The sequence below is a fragment of the Calidris pugnax genome, unplaced genomic scaffold (assembly GCF_001431845.1).
Source record: "Calidris pugnax isolate Ruff unplaced genomic scaffold, ASM143184v1 scaffold92, whole genome shotgun sequence".
NCBI classification, from domain to species: domain Eukaryota; kingdom Metazoa; phylum Chordata; class Aves; order Charadriiformes; family Scolopacidae; genus Calidris; species Calidris pugnax.
Genome location: NW_015090823.1, coordinates 2202308 through 2218044, shown reverse-complemented (window position 1 = coordinate 2218044; position 15737 = coordinate 2202308). Strand labels below are relative to the sequence as shown.

At 49.2% G+C, this 15737-nt stretch overlaps 1 protein-coding gene across 10 annotated transcripts in view; it reads right to left on the bottom strand.

Moving 5' to 3' along the window:
- Positions 1–2500: 2500 nt before the first annotated feature.
- GRAMD1B (GRAM domain containing 1B) overlaps positions 2501–15737 on the bottom strand; it is a 110235-nt gene continuing 96998 nt past the window's right edge. For 9 of the 10 annotated variants that reach the window (XM_014939968.1, XM_014939965.1, XM_014939963.1 and 6 more), the window contains 11 exons: positions 15182–15371; positions 14676–14819; positions 13417–13535; positions 12055–12197; positions 11295–11398; positions 10690–10893; positions 10377–10467; positions 8322–8333; positions 7882–7989; positions 4396–4513; positions 2501–3851 (listed from right to left, as the gene is read on the bottom strand). In XM_014939968.1, the coding sequence (XP_014795454.1) occupies positions 3762–3851; positions 4396–4513; positions 7882–7989; positions 8322–8333; positions 10377–10467; positions 10690–10893; positions 11295–11398; positions 12055–12197; positions 13417–13535; positions 14676–14819; positions 15182–15371 (1323 nt within the window). In that variant the 3' untranslated portion in view covers positions 2501–3761. The remainder of the gene's footprint in view (positions 3852–4395; positions 4514–7881; positions 7990–8321; positions 8334–10376; positions 10468–10689; positions 10894–11294; positions 11399–12054; positions 12198–13416; positions 13536–14675; positions 14820–15181; positions 15372–15737) is intronic. The other variant, XM_014939966.1, reaches the window with a different exon arrangement.

The window sequence follows — 15737 nt, the reverse complement described above, 5'->3', positions numbered from 1 at the left end:
GTTTATCAGACATGTAGTTATCAGAAGTGAGACTGTATCAAGCTGGGATTAGTGAGGATATTCTTCTCCCATAAGAACAGGTCAGACACACAGACGGGCAAATCAGAGCCTTCTGTTCCCTCTTCTCCCTCCTCCCAATAGGTACCATCCTACTTGGCAAGAATTAGGCTATAGCTGGTAGCATTAGTTTGCATCTTTGGCTGGAGAAATGCTTTCTTAAAACTCTTTTGTGTTCAGATTCTGCACGTGGAAAGCCAGCTGCGCTCACCTGGCAGATCAGCAGCGGCAGAAGGGTCAGAGAGAGGACTTGGCAGGGAAACGCGTCTGCAAGGTGCTATAAAAACACCCTGCCATTGATGTGGGATTCCTGGCACAGGTAAGCAAGGAACAAAGTGAAACCCTGACAATGGAAGCCAAGCTACTACTCGGCTGTGCCTGCTCAGGGAAGGCAGAGGTGCCACCCCCTGCAACGTTACTCAGCCTTGCTCCTAGAAAGCGTTACTAATTTCTCCAGGAAATGTAATCATAAACAGGCAGGGCCCAAAATCGTCTGTGGCTGCAAAAGGAATTAATCTGTTGATGGGGACTCGGCTGCAGGAGGAGGTGATTCCTATTGTAGCTCTCTAGAGGAGGGAGAAAACACACTGAGGTCTTAAGTCCTCACCTTTAGTGCCTTTGTGGGTTTTGCCTAAAACCTTGCTTTTTTCTCTTTTATTACTCCTGTGATAAACTAAGAGGCAATAGAAGATCAGAAATCCTATCTAGCTCCAAGCCAGACTTGCTGCCAAATGGCAAAAAGAAAGTAAATAACTAGGAATGGGAGAAAAAGAAACCTAAGGCCTCAAAGAGAATCCTTCCTCGGTCTGAAGGGCGCTGCTTGTACAAGGTTGTGTTTGGTGACCACCACCCTTACACTCGTTACTCAAGGATTTAATGTGTGTGTCAGGAGATATGTCAGACGTGTTAAACCCGGGTTAAAGTAATGGGTGAGCAGAAGGAATATTAGTGCTTGTCACAGCTGCCTCCGCATGGCCTGGCGTGAATGTAACAGAGCTTGTGCAGTTCTATCTCTTAAGGCCAAGCCCAGGGAAGCTGCGTCACTGAGAACATCCAGAACAGAACGCGATGGCAATCTGGAAGAATGCTGCAGAGGGAGAAGGATGTACAGATGAGCAAATGGATTTCTTGCCTCCATAACTAGCAGGAGAATGTGAAACTGGTAAGAAGCTAACTCTGATCACTAGCCTTTATTTTCAACCCTCTCAGGCAGTTGAGTTTCTCTGCCTCTTGTTGGGTTACGTCCGTCTATGTATAAAACCCTCCCGGCCAGGTGGCAGAGACCCCACATCCCAGGTTTCTCTCTCAAGACGTGGTGTGGGCACAGTGGAGAGCACAGGGCTTCCTCTCTGTCTTCTTTCTTGGTGCTTGGAATTAAATCCTAGAAGAGGGGAAGACGGGGAGCAGGGGATTTTTCTGTGCTTAGTAATTGTGGGAGTGACTAATGGAGAAACAGGACTCTTGGCCAGTGTGGCAAGTCACAGCGGGGAGTCAGGGCCCTCCTGTCGCGAGATAAGCCACAGAATGCTCTTCTCAGGCACTAGCACCTCAGTTTCATTGTACAGTAACCATTTCAGCAGCCTCCCTGGAAAGAAGTCAGGGAGCAGTACAGTAGTCAGCAGCATTAAATTAAATAAATAGTCATAAATACACATTACTGTCTAGTTGCCGAGGCGTGTTTTTCCCAGCTGAACCTTGCTTTCACACTCAAAATGTCTTTCTGATAACCCATCTTCATCCACTCTTCTTCAGATGCAAGTCGTCTTCCGCGGGACGTGCTGTGTTTAGCACTTGGTCATGAAAACTGGGCAGGTTGGGAGAAATGAGCGGGTTACTTCCACATCCATTACCTTTCCCTAACTGGAATGCACGGGTGGGAGGGTGGGAGGGTTTTCCTTAGACTCCGCTGTATCACCCAGCTGTGCAGATGAGAGCTTCTGGTACAGAGATACGAAAACCAGTTACTCACTCTTACTTCTCCTGCTTTTTCAGCGCCCGTTGGAGCCAGAGACAACGGATGAACCGTTCGCATGAGGGGAATATGCAGCTGACTCCCTACTGCTATTCAGAAGGTGGAAAAGTCCCGGCGTTGAACAAGCTGGAGATGGAGGACCTCACGTGTCACCTAATCTACCTGGCTGGGTAAGATGAGAAAGCATTTATTAAACATTCCAACAAGCACCTGCGTCCCCACCAGTCACAGCGGTGTTTGGGACGCTGCAGCCTCACTGCCCCTCTTCCTCATTTGGCTGCTAATGGGAGGCTGGAATAATCCCCCAGAACAAGTCAAAATTCTTATTGGCTTTTTAACACAGCTCTGCCACCTAAATTGCTTAAAGAGCAAACGTTTTGCTTATGAGAGAGACCAGTGAGATGCCTCACACGGTGGACACCCCTCTGGCTCTATCCTGCCACCCAGTGATGGTCCCTTTTTCTCTTTTAATTTTTTGGTCCCTGTGACCCTTCCTAACCTCTTCCTGGACCTTGGGAGGCAGTCACATAAATATCCACAGTGATGGCTGTTGCTATATAGATGTAGACATGTAAATATCCCAGGGAAGGAAAGAAAGTTGTTCTTACTCTCCCTAATTTTTCCCCGCAGAGTTTCTAAGACAAGGTAAGGGCTGGGCGGTACGAGCAAAATGGTCTGGCAGACCAGGGGCAGGAGGGACATTTGCTGAGCAGGGTAGGGGGAACAATTGCCAATAAATAATAATTTGGTTTTCTTTTGAAGCTGGGGTACCCCCCTGTCATGGGAAGTCACACAGGTAGTAGCCCTTTCAGCACCGATGTACATCTTCAGCACAGGGATGGCTTAATGGCAGGGGCCCAAGCACACAGAAAGCAGATACTACAGAAAACATAAAGGGGACACTGTCAAAAGGAACAGAAGTGTCATTTCTGTGGTGTGGCTCTCCACCATCCAGGCACCTTGTAGGCAGGTTCTCCCCTCCCCACCATCTCCTTGGCCGTTAGTGCAGTATCAATACCAGGAGGTGGCAAACTGGTGTTTGGAGAAAGCATTTCAGCTCCTTTACATTCTGTGCTTTGCTCTCTGAACCAGGCTGGCTGGCGCGACAGCAAATTGTGTTTCTGCTCCAAGAAGTACAGAAGGTGATTGCCGGTGAGATCTGATCTCTACAGACCTACAGCAATTCTTCCCGAGGCCTCCTCTCCAACTGCGGAATAGTTCTGGAAGGGATTGACAGCGATTGCCAAAACCTCTCTGCCCTGAAGCCAGCAAGGTAAGGAAGTTGACAGTGTCCCCTTTGTATGTATAGATAAATACAGTCAATCAGGGACCTTCATGCGCAGGAAGGGATAGGGGGGCACTCACTCTGATGCTTCCCTTTGAAACAACAAAAACAAAACAGACAGACAGACAAACAGCCAGGAATATTACAGGAGTGGCGCCCGGGCCCAGGGGAGCACACTCGGGCACGCCCCCAAGCGCACCTCAGTGCCGGGAGAGCACAGCCCTCCCACACACACACACACACCACGCTACCAGCGAGACGCTCCATTTCAGCCAGTGCTGGAGGTCAATCCTTCCTCTCGATACGCAGGCTTATTTTTTTTTCTCTTAAAATCTGTATATAATATATATATTTATATTCTGTATATATATATATTTTATATATATATTTATATATCCTATTTACACATATTGCACACCGTCCTCTGGCCTCCTGCATTCCTGCCTGTTAGTGGAAACGTTTCCGTTTCTCCTCTGGATCTGACCCGAAGTCCCGGGACCCGATGCCATTCTGAAGGTTTATTAGAGAATCCTTCATCTGCAAGACAAGAAATTTCTCCGCTGTGATGCTACCCTAGCGGTGACAGCGCTTCCGCTGCCTCCTTCTTCCATGTCAGTATCGATACTGTAATTGTCTGGTTTTGGGGGGCAGCGTGTCGGGGCTGGGGTGTGCAAATGGGGACTGAGAAGATGGGGTCCTGTGAGAGACAGTTCTCCAGAGGTGGGGGGCAGGATGAGGTAGGGGGTGAGCAGCTCTCTCCGTATAGGAAAGCAGCTTTCAGTTATGAACTCTGTTCTAAGCAGCCCAGCGTACAACCCGCCTAGTTAAAAGATGTGCTAAAACAAGGTTTTTGGCCCTGTAGGATTCTCTCCTTGACGTGCGTGGACCCCTGTGAGGTGATGGAAGCTGCGGTATCCTGCGAAGGGACCTGCTGCCCCCCACTACGTCACAGGATGGATCTACAGGGGGATGCACTGGATGGACTACGGTGGGACCAGGTAAGGCTGAAGGGTTGCGAGCGGGTGGCCGGCAGGACACGGGGACCCCCCGGTCACGGCGCTAACCGGCCGTGAGGTCTCACCTGGTCTAGAAGCATCACCGAGGATTTGATGATCTCGCGCCATTTTTGTAGCTCTGAGTCATGATACTTCTGCTGAGATTCTAGTAACTGGGCCCATTCTGTCTGAGACTGGGGTAACCTGTCAGGCAGAGTACGAGCGAGAGTCAATCTAGGGGGAGTGTGTAGGTTGTATCAGTCTCTGTCCAATCTTTCCGCCCTAAAGGGGCAGCTTTTCTTGTGCAAAACTGCATTTAAATATGCTTCATGTTTTCCTGGATTGGATACCAATGTTACTCTGTCTTAATTCATTAATGAATAGCAAAGATGGTGTCTCTTGCAGAAGCTGATGTAGCGTAGGTGGAACCGAAGGCCCCTTTGCCAGAGGTGAGGTGAGGACAGCGGGCTCTCTCTGCCTGGGGGCTGTGTCCACTCACAGATGGCACCGTGGCCATGGACGGGCGTAAGGCCCTGGGGGTGAGCAGCCCTGCACGGTTCCTGCTGTTTGTTTTCTCTAGGCACGCTGTGTGTGCTTTATTGAACACCAGGCTTTCTCTTTGTTATGAGCAACAGCGGCGCGGGCTCTCTTTGTAACCACAGGTAAGTGGAGGTGTCCAGCCCTTCCCCCCAGGCCCAATTAACCCTCCAGAACAGGGCTGGAGGCTGCTAAGCCCAAGGGAGGCCGCTGCGGGTCCTCAGGGCGGCCATGGGAGGATCCGCGGGATTGGCTGCCCAGAGCTGTCACTCAGGGGCTGGGGCAGCTGCCAGTGGTGGGTCTGGCTGGGGGGGCGGGGCCTGGCCCAGGTAAATCCCTCAGGAGGCAAGTGATGTCAGGAGCATAGCGAAGTAGGGTGTTGGCAGTTGGCTAAAAGTCTTTCCTACTTTGTTTTCTGCTGACCTTTTTGGGGTCTGCTGGTCTCTAACAAAGCTAAAAAGTCTCTCCTCCTTTATTTTCTTTTGGGGCTCTGTTAAGAGACAACAAAGCAGGAAAGACTCTCAGCTGTTACAAAGTAACACCTTAAAAAGGTACTTTGTAACAGCTGAAAGTCTTTCCTGCTTTGTTGTCTCTTACTTTTTGGGGCTCTGCTGTTTCTAATAAAGCTAAAAAGTCTCTTCTACTTTTTTTCCTCTTAACAGACTCCAAAAAGGTAAGAGAAAACCAAACAGGAAAGACTTTCAGCTGTTACAAAGTATAACAGAGCCCCAAAAGGTACTTTGTAACAGCTGAAAGCCTTTCCTACTTTGTTTTCTCTTACCTTTTTGGGCTCTGCTGGTTTCTAACAAAGCTAAAAAGTCTCTCCTACTTCCTCTTAACAGACCCCAAAAACATAAGAGAAAAACCAAACAAAACTGCCGCGCTAACACCCCACGTCGCTTGCCTCCTCCGGGATTTACCCAGGCCAGGCCCCGCCCCCCCGGCCAGCCCCCGCCCCCCCGGCCAGGCCCACCACTGGCAGCTGCCCCAGCCCCTGAGTGACAGCTCTGGGCAGCCAATCCCGCGGATCCTCCCATGGCCGCCCTGAGGACCCGCAGCGGCCCCGCTCAGCTGGCTCCAGAGCTGGAGAGGAAACCAAGAAATGTTAATTAAGCACGACAATAAAAAACCAACACATGTGAAAACATGGACTCGCCCCTCGTGGTCATTAATCCTAGTCTCTAATAAATAACACTCTACTACTACTAAAGAGTGTTTTCCTTGTCTGGGAAAGAAATGTTAATTAAGCACAACCACAAGCAAAAACACATGGACACATTCCTCATGGTCAATAATCCTAGTCTCTAATAAATAAAATTCTAATACTCCTAAACACTATTCTACTATTAATAAACTACTATTAATAAAGGCTGCTTTCCTTGTCTGAGAAAGAAATGTTAGTTCAGCATGACAATAAAAATCCAACACAAGTAAAAACACACGGACCCATTCCGCGTGGTCATTAATCCTAGTGTCTAATAAATTAAATTCTACTCAAGACTGCTTTCCCTGTCCGAGTGGCGAGGCTACATCCTTAGGAGGGTGCTGATTGTCCCTGCCCACAGAGAACTGCACTCTCAATAGAACTAGTTATGGAAAAAAAATATCTTTGGAGCCTCAAACGGAAGGCTCCTGAGCAGAGCTGCCTCGGACCCCGCAGAGGGGTTCTGGCTATTTCCACCCCAGCCGTGGTTGTGACCTGTGCAGGGGGAGGGGGTACAGCTACCTCTATAATTAATCCCAGCACATGCCCATTACAAGAAACATACAAACAGCACATTAAATCCTATACTTACATACTAAATTCTAGTGGTCCAAATAAATACAAAGAGAAAGCAGCAAAATCACTTAATGCTATTATGGGGAAAATAATAATAATTCCCTTTCCTAATAAGGAGAAATGAGAAAGTCTGTCACATGAGACAAATCATGCAAAAGAATGTCATCGTGGCAGTAGCACATAGCTATGGATGCTTAAACCCAACTTAGCAGGGGAACAACTGTGACTGCACAGAAGTACAACCAGAAAAGGGGACAAAACCACCTCAGCACAGTGGGCTCGGGGTGCTCTCAACCTCTGAAAATAGAGAAGAGACTATTCAGCCCCTATGCACATTAAAAAACCAGCATTCACCTAAAAATGCCTGAAGGAATTCAAACCAAAATTGCTGGCCATCATTATAACCAACCAACTATGGGATGTCAGGTCACCGCTTCCAATGGCATCTACAACAGGGGGCTGTGGAGCACAGCCTGGGGGATGCAGCCTGCCAGCTCTGCCTTTGACCCTGGACAAGATGGGGGAGTCTATAGAATAATAAAGACTGATCACAACAATAAATTCTACCTGATTGGAGGCTTTCAGCATGGTTTCTGCAAAAGGAAATGCTGCTGTACAGCCTGGAGCTCTACACCTCCCAGCACACACCAGCTGCACACTATACTCAAACACGATGTCCAAAAAGCCTTGGACAAGGTCCCACGCTACCAATTAGTAAAGAAACTAAATCAATCTGCAATCACACTACACTATTGTCATCCAGCACCTCCAGGGAACATTTAGGAGTGCCCTGTGCCCTCCCCATGTTCTCTCTTCCTCCCACATTCCAACAACTTGCTGATACCTGGACCCACATCTTTCAGAACACGCACCTAACAATTCACAGGCCCAAATTCTCCTCCGAGTCCAAGGGGCCCTTTCTAAGACGCTGCTTTTCATACAGAGGGAAGTTTAAGCCATCAAAGGAGGGGAGGTGACAACCCAGGCCCAAGATTGCAGAATATTCGTAGAGCATCCTCTGTTCCACAGGGCACTGGGAAGAAGCAGAGGCTGCCTTAACGGTTCAGCAGCTTCAGATCTGGAAAGGCTGATGGCCCCACAAATTCACCTTAACTACCTGCTTCATCTAATTTATACCAATTTCTACGAAGGAAGCAATCTGCAAGAGAGCCCGGAGCTTGGCTGTTCCGGGAAAGCCTCTAACATCCATAGAATCATATAAAAATAAGGAAAGACAAAGCAGGTGTGCGAGTACCTTTCCTGTAGCCGCAAGCCCTGCCATGCTGTGAGCGTCTGCGTGGTGTATTCCAACATCCAGAGTTTGTAGAACAGCATCATATTAAGAATGACCAGCAGCACCAGACTGGAAAGAAAGAAGACACTCAGGTTAGTAGGAGCAGTTCGTAGCCCTCTGCCGGCCAGTCACACCTGGGAAAATAATACCCAGGGCTTTAAGGTGGTGTCTGGGGCCCAGGTCCACGCTGTACGTGAGTGGGGACTTAATCTGAGCAAGGGCCAGGTGATCACAACCCAAAATTTCACCTTGTGGGAGAAATGTGTGAGCAAGAAGGATGGACAGAGAGAAAGACAGGGCTGACGGATCAGACAGAACAGGCTGGGTGAGCGGATGAGCCGAATGCAGAGAAAGGGAGGGAAAGGGGAGGGTAAAGAGGTAAAAAAAGAGAGAGACAGTACCTGAAACAGATCCTAATGGGAGCAGGGAAGAGAAAAGACGGAGGAGCTGCAGGTTAGAAACAGACTGACACAGAACAGGAGAAACTGGGCTGAGCGGAGAAGGCTCATAGACAGCGCAGAAGATCTATGGGGCGGGGAGGAGGGAAGAAAGAACAGTGGGAAGAGAGGCGGGAAGGACAGACAAATAACCGTGTGCATGTGACTGATGGTGAGACTCGCTGGGCAGAAGGTGAGCTGTGTGTAGCTCTGGCAGACAAGCCCAGAGCTCCCCCCTGCAGGGCACTGTCTGACACGTAAGCACAGGTCGCAGCCTGCGGGCACCAGCTCCGGCCACGGGAACACACCAGCGCTTGGACCGGACACCGTTCCTCTCCTCTCACCCCACCGCCGCCACGCATGGGCACTGCCGCTCCTCCCGGCAGCCACACGCAGGGAACAGATTCCAAAATGACATGCTTGTGCCTGGCTCTGAATAGTGCAGCTATTTTGCTGGAAGAATGGCCCACTATCACCCATTTCAGTCAGGCGGATGGCCACCGGCCAGAAGACTGTTCTGGAAACATTCTGGAGGGCTCTCTGACCACTCTAAGCTAAGCTAGTGGCCTGGCAGGAAAGACTGTTATAAAGGTTTGTGCCTTCCTAGCCAAAGTTTAGACACAGAAGATGGCACAAGGCTATCTTCTCATCGTGACATTACCTTGCTTATCATTCCAGCAACCAGCTGGGTTGCTGCTGCAAACCCCTGCAGTCTTCATATCCACCCCCCCAGCCCCAGGAAAAGGAAATGCAGAAAGGAGCTCAATTTTAAAAGTAACCTCAGCCTGCAAATCTCAGGTTCTTCCCACCTCGCTGAAAGGTGGATTGAGTTAAAGAAAAGAATGAGCCCAAGTTCTGCTGTTTCTCTGGGGTTAAGTGTGTTTCCCTTCCCTAAGCGATGAGAAAACCTGTCCTGTTGGGATCGCTCCTACAGACCATACAGCTTCCCAGCCCTGCCCAGCAACCACTGCAGCTCTAACACAGGAAAGCTCCTGTCAGCCCCACAGAAACAGTGAATACACCTGGGTTTAGGCACAAGGAGTGAGGCACAGGGACAGGAGGGGCCGGTGCCCAGCTCCCTGTGGGCACACATCCAGCCAGCCAAGCCCTGGACTGACAGCTGAGAGCAGAAAAGGGACCCAAACCAAACGTAGTTCTTGCTGCTGAACTGGTGAAATTCATGCCAATCTCTCTTGCTTCATGTGTTTCTACCCTTATTTTGTAGAAATCATCTCTAAGTGGTCCAGCTTCTTTCTGAGATGGTATCTCTTGTCAAAATCACTGCCCAGGACCCAGCCCTGAATAGGTTTTCCCAGACCAGAGGAAAGAAGTAACAGACAAGACTCCTCACATACCCTGAGCCCCGTTGGGATAGCCCAGTAACTCCCAGACAGCTTTGGATGGTCACCTTTCATGATAACAGCTAGTTTGTCAGCAGATCCCATTAAACGACTTACTTGAAATAAATAAAAAACCCCACAGTTTCAAGATGTTACTGAAAATCTCTTAACTGAGTCCCTGAAATAAAAAAGATTCTACTTGTTGGATTTCTTCTCTTTTTAACTATTGACTACCCTCTTCTTGCACAGCTGCCCCTCGCCCTGCGCGCCACTATCAACGTTGCCTGTGCCTCAGACAGCAGAGCTGGCCTGAATTTAGGACTCCCAGGTCTATGAAAGCCGTGTTTGGTTAAAACAAGGTCAAAATTGAGGGGAAAGGAGAGAACTTTGATAAAATAAGATCCAGAACCTACAGAGTCAGCTAAGTGGCCAGACAAGTACTGGCAAAGGGTGGGATCAAGGCAGACAAAACAGTTGATGGGGCATTTGGGGGAAATTTTAGTTCGTTCTTTTCTGCCTGTCGTTGCTTTTCTCTCCTCCGTGTTGCACAAAGTTTGGGACCAGAGAGGAATATATGAGAGAAAAAAACTGGCATGAGGGAGCACAGAACATCAGAAACAGGAAAGAATCAAATGTCGTTAAAAGCTGACTGTGAAGGAAAGCAAAAAAAAGCACTTACACAAAACTGATGACAAGGAGCAGCTTAGAGACACTCTGCAGGTGGAAGCCACTGGGGCTCTCCTCAGGGATGTGCCGTGTCTGAGTGGAACCTGAGGAGAACGATGTGTTTAGAGTGGGAAGTGCTGTCCTGTGGGGAGGGCAACCCTCATCCCTCTACCCACCCCTCCCCCTCACTCAACCATAATACATCCTCCCTGCCCTGGGAAGCCCTGGCCCCTCTTCCCATTAACCCTCCCTGAACAAAGCTCCAGTTTTTCACCAGGAGCACCCGGCTCTCCGTCCCCAGGCGTGAGGGGTCTGCAGTTCCTCACCTGCCACATGCTTGATTCGATGCGCAACCTCCTCATCCGTGGGGGTGGTGACGGGACTCAGCACCTCCTCCAAGTGCGGCACCCGCAGGTGGGCATGGGCCCGTTTCCTCCGGCGCACGGTCGATTGCTTGCTCACTTTCTCTTTGGGGGATTGTCTGTGGACCTCAGCCAGGTACGTGCTCTCCGTTTTGGTCAGTTCACTCTCTGCAGAGATGGCGAGGGAAAGCACTTAATGCAAGTGGCACTGGCCTCGCAGAGATACAGAGTCAGGCCCTCTGACGGCACGGGTGCCGCACCAAACAAGCTGGCAGGGTCCAAGAGGCCCATACCAGAGGACACGCTCCACATCCCTTACACCTTCTGCCAAACACTGCCCCCAGGCTGCCTGCGCTCCTGCCAGAGAGCAGGATTTGATGACCCGATTAATTCAAGTGCTACCAACACCATGGTAATAACTTTGCTTGGCCCCTTCCATAAGCTGCTCCGAGGTCTGAGCCCCAGTAGGCTGGCAGAGGGATGCCCTCCTGCAGGGAGACGTGCATAAAGTATGGAAGGTGCCACTGACTGTGGGTCACTGCTGCAGATCCAGCCACTGCCACTCTTACCCAAATGTCGGAAATAATCTTCTAGCCCGCTCCAAAAATTCTTCTCAATGAAGGATTTCACCAGCCCCCAAGGCTGTTTCCTGTATCGTAGCTCTGTGGAAACCCTATGTGAAGAAAGGAAAGTCATTCTCCCAGTTTTGCTTCCTGAAGGTGATGTCAATTCACAATCCTAATCACTGTAAATATGAGAAGTAATCATGCACACTGTTATTTCTGGAATGGTCTCAGCCCTTTGCGTCTCTCGAGGAGAAGCACTGCATGAAAAGTCCTTCCCAAGGCAGTGGCAGGAAGGCCTCAAGAGAGCTTCCCCTGAGAGGACTCCCGAGACCTTCAGCCACGTGGCAGGCAGACATTTAGCTTACTTATAGAGTCAAACACAAAAGCCTATGGCTTTGCCTGGTACCAAATTCCTCTGCTTGTCCCTCCAGTGCCTCTCAGAGGCACAGTCCCGGAAAGTACGTCCTGTGTGCGACAACTGGCCCTGCAAACCACTGCTGTCAATATGGGGGCAAGAAAAGTCTGTAAATCCTCTCCCTGACTCAGCTGTAAGTGCTCTGCATCAGATCTAGTGTTTGCTCGATGCCACCACAGCAGGCAGTAGCCCCTACGGTAACTCTTTGTGATAGGAGGGTTCCAGAAACAGGACACAGAAACAAGGCTAAGTTCTCCCCAAACCCTTCTACCACACCAAAGAGCACAACTCCCACCCCAAGGTGACTTTTGGTCGTCAGTAAAGCTCTTTATCCCACAAGAAGTGTACCTGAGTCGGCTTTTGTTTCTGGCAACACGAGTCAACGTGTAGCGGTTAATGGTGTAGAAATAATCATGGTAGGGGACGTCGTGAGTTAGCACCTCTGCATCTATGACATAGCACTCGCTTTCTTGGCTGGCTTTGTACATTGTCTGCATAAAAGACAGCATGCAAGGCAACTATTAGTCTGGTTAGAACATGGCTTTGATAGACTGGCACCTTTACTAGACTTTACCCCTGGAGAAGAGACACACCCACGCCCAAGCCCCATCTCTGCAATTCTTCTGTGTACGGCTCTCATTTAAGGGAGGGCCCACTCAAGGAAACCAAGGGTTTCACTCAGATGTCTCCCAGGGGCATATTTCAAAAGGGGCATTCCGTTCCAGCAGCTCAAACCTCCAGTATTTTCTGTCAGAGTTACACACACTGCCACGTGAGGGCCAGTTCTTTGGGACCTTTGCAAGTGTCACCTCTTCTCATTAAGCTGACATCTGGCCTCTCAGGGAGCAACCTGACCTAAAATCAGAGGTGGCCCTGTTTTGATCAGAGGTCCTTTCTGGTGTAAATTATTCTGTGATTCTAACCACTATAAGAACATGTAAATTACTTCTTCTAAGGGCTTCTGATCTGGTTCTTTCGTTGCCCCAGAACAAACTTCACAAAGGGGACAGACACAGTGAACTGCAGATCCAAATGCAAAAGCATGGCTTCTCTCCCAGACTATTTCCACTTACCTCTGCAGCGAGGACACAGCAGAGTGTGTCTCGGTGGTTTGACCCTAAATTCAGAGTAAAATAGGCCACGTCCTTGCTTGCCTGAAAGTGTACTGGTCCCTTTGCCCATCACTTTGCTCTCCCCTTGTCTTTCTTTAGTCTTCCCTGTACCCAGTCTTTGCTTCCGAACAGCACGCTTCATCCCATCCTTGCAGGGCACACCTTGATGCTGGGATTCTCCTCTCCCTGAAATGTAATGCTCAGGGCCCCATCTCTCCTTGGCTCCCTCTTAGTATCCCCTTGAGCTAACTCAGCATTTAGCTTTGGCCACTTAAACATATCTCTGGACATCAAAGGAGACTTTTCCTCCCTCTCTAGCTGCAGGCCCTACTAAATATAGCTGGCCTGGCCCCTCCGGGTGTTGCAGATGCTCCCCTTTTTAAAAAGGTCAGCTAATTGTCCTCACCAGTAATATAAAAGCCTGGATTAGCTATTCATATTTGCAGCAACACTGGGTAGCAAGTTAATACAAGAAAAATGTGTAAAAAGAAATGGATAGGGAGAATGAGACTACGCAAAGCAGCATGCCTAAGACCAGAAAATAAATCACAGATCTGTTTTCTCCAAAGCATTACACCCCTGCTCCCCTTTCACATACCTGTGTCTCAGTGACAGTGGCAGTTTTGGGGGCCAGAGGGTTGGTGAGGGTAATGGTATACAAGATCACTCTGGTCTGATTGCCATTTTCTTCCTTCTTCCAGGGATGAAAGATAATATCTGAGAGGACAAAACAATATTCCATTCAAGTAATTGGAGAGGGACCTCGGTTCAGTTCCCTCGGGAAAGGCATAACTGTATAATCAAGCTCAGGACAGTATTTCCTTCCCCTTGGAGAGCTTGGCTGCAGAAGCACTAGAGCTCAACCAAATGCAAAAGAAAGGTCTCTTGTACTAAATGTATTTTCCTCTCTTAGAAGTGCAAGGAAAAGGGGAGAGGCTGGGGACACATCTCCTTCAGCAAACCTACAGGGTCAGGAGGATACAGCATGCCAAGGGACTCTCTCTTTGCATCATCCACTGCACAGTCCATGCCAGTGTCTAGTGTGAAGCTGGAAGAGCTTTTCCTCACACTGTTAAGCCTTGAACACAGGATCAGGCCTTAACTGATGTTAAAAAATAAACATCTGCTTCTTCCACAAACTTAGATCCGGCTCTTGGAAAATAAAACTAGATAGCCAAACAAGGGTGGTTCTACCTGCTTTTGATTACTGTCATCAGTACAGACTACAGCTGTCCCAACATCTAATCAGAATATTACCCAGTCCCTCTGTCACCAGGCAAAGTTACACCTTCAAGGCATGTGCCAAGACCAGCCAGACCAAGGGAGCCAGACTCTTTTCAGTGGTTCCCACTGAGAGGACGAGGGGCAACGGGCACAAGTTGGAACATAAAGGGTTCCACTCAAATATGAGGAGAAACTTCTTCACAGTGCCAGGCAAAGTTACACCTTCAAGGCATGTGCCAAGACCTTCTAGACCAAGGGAGCCAGACTCTTTTCAGTGGTTCCCACTGAGAGGACGAGGGGCAACGGGCACAAGTTGGAACATAAAGGGTTCCACTCAAATATGAGGAGAAACTTCTTCACAGTGAGGGTGACGGAACCCTGGAACAGGCTGCCCAGGGAGGTCATGGAGTCCCCTTCTCTGGAGATTTTCAAGACCCGCCTGGATGCTCCTGAGTAACATGCTCTAGCTCTAGGCAATCCTGCTTCAGCAGGGGGGTTGGACTAGATGATCTCTATGGTCCCTTCCAACTCTAGAAATTCAGTGAAATTCAGTGAAAGACCTTCCTTCTGGAGAGGCCTCTCCACCCCGCAGGAAACGCAGCCTCCATCAGTGACCGGGCTCCAGCAGCTTACCAGAGAACCGGCGCTGTTCCATGAAGTCCCTCTGGAACTGGGAGTCCGTGAAGAGCAAGTCATACAGTTTGTCCACGCTGAAGTTGAACACTTCATTCACGTACTGACGGCCGTTCAGATCCTCATAAAAGGCTTGGACTTCCCCTGTGGGGAAACAAGCCCACAAGCCCCAGCCATCACCCTCCGTGCCAACATCAGAGGCTGTGCTTTCACAGTACCAGGCACCTTAGTGTTCTACCCTCTGAAGAAGGAACCCAAAGGATGTACTTCTAACCCTTTTCCTCCACTCATCCCAGGACAATAGTTGGAACGTCACAAGCAGTAATTAACTACATGGGTTATTTTAAGGACATCCTTCCAAATAGTCCACCTCCTGCAGCCCGGGATGGGAATTCTTTGCATTTTCTGAACTCTTAAGGTCCAGAAAAGGAATTCAATATTTGCCACTCCAGTCCTTCACTAGAAAGACAGGAGAAAGACTGATGGCATGGCCCTTCCCCGCATACCTTCATCATGGGTCTCTGAGGAGTCACTGAGCTCAGTGGGAATGTCTTCGTTGTCATTGAAGTCTAGGGAAGGGGAGTTCACGGGGCCAATGATCTCTATCTTCTCTCCCATGATATTTGCAATGCCAATGTCTTTTTCCACAGGACTCTCTGCCACTGCCTCCTCCTCTTCTGGTAGCACTCCATCAAACTGCAGCACAGAGAGAGGATAATGAGGACAAGATCAGCACCTGGAAATTGGGGGTTATTTCTGAAAACTTTACATCTGTGGGCCAATTTTCATACCTTTGAACATCTGGCCTCGACATGTCTGGAAATCAAATAATACAGAGAGGAGGAAGGTTACCCTATGGTGTTTGTAAAACACATGGACACGTTAGATCACTTCCTCTCAAAGAACAGTTCAAGCTTGGGACATACACAAGGCTTTGTGTTTGTTCAGACAAGAACACAAACAATTCTGGGTTTGCCCCTGAACAAGCCCAGTGCAGCTCAGAAGATCTGCGGTTATATCTAAACAAGGTCTGCTCTGACGTAACACTGTGAGGGCACACAC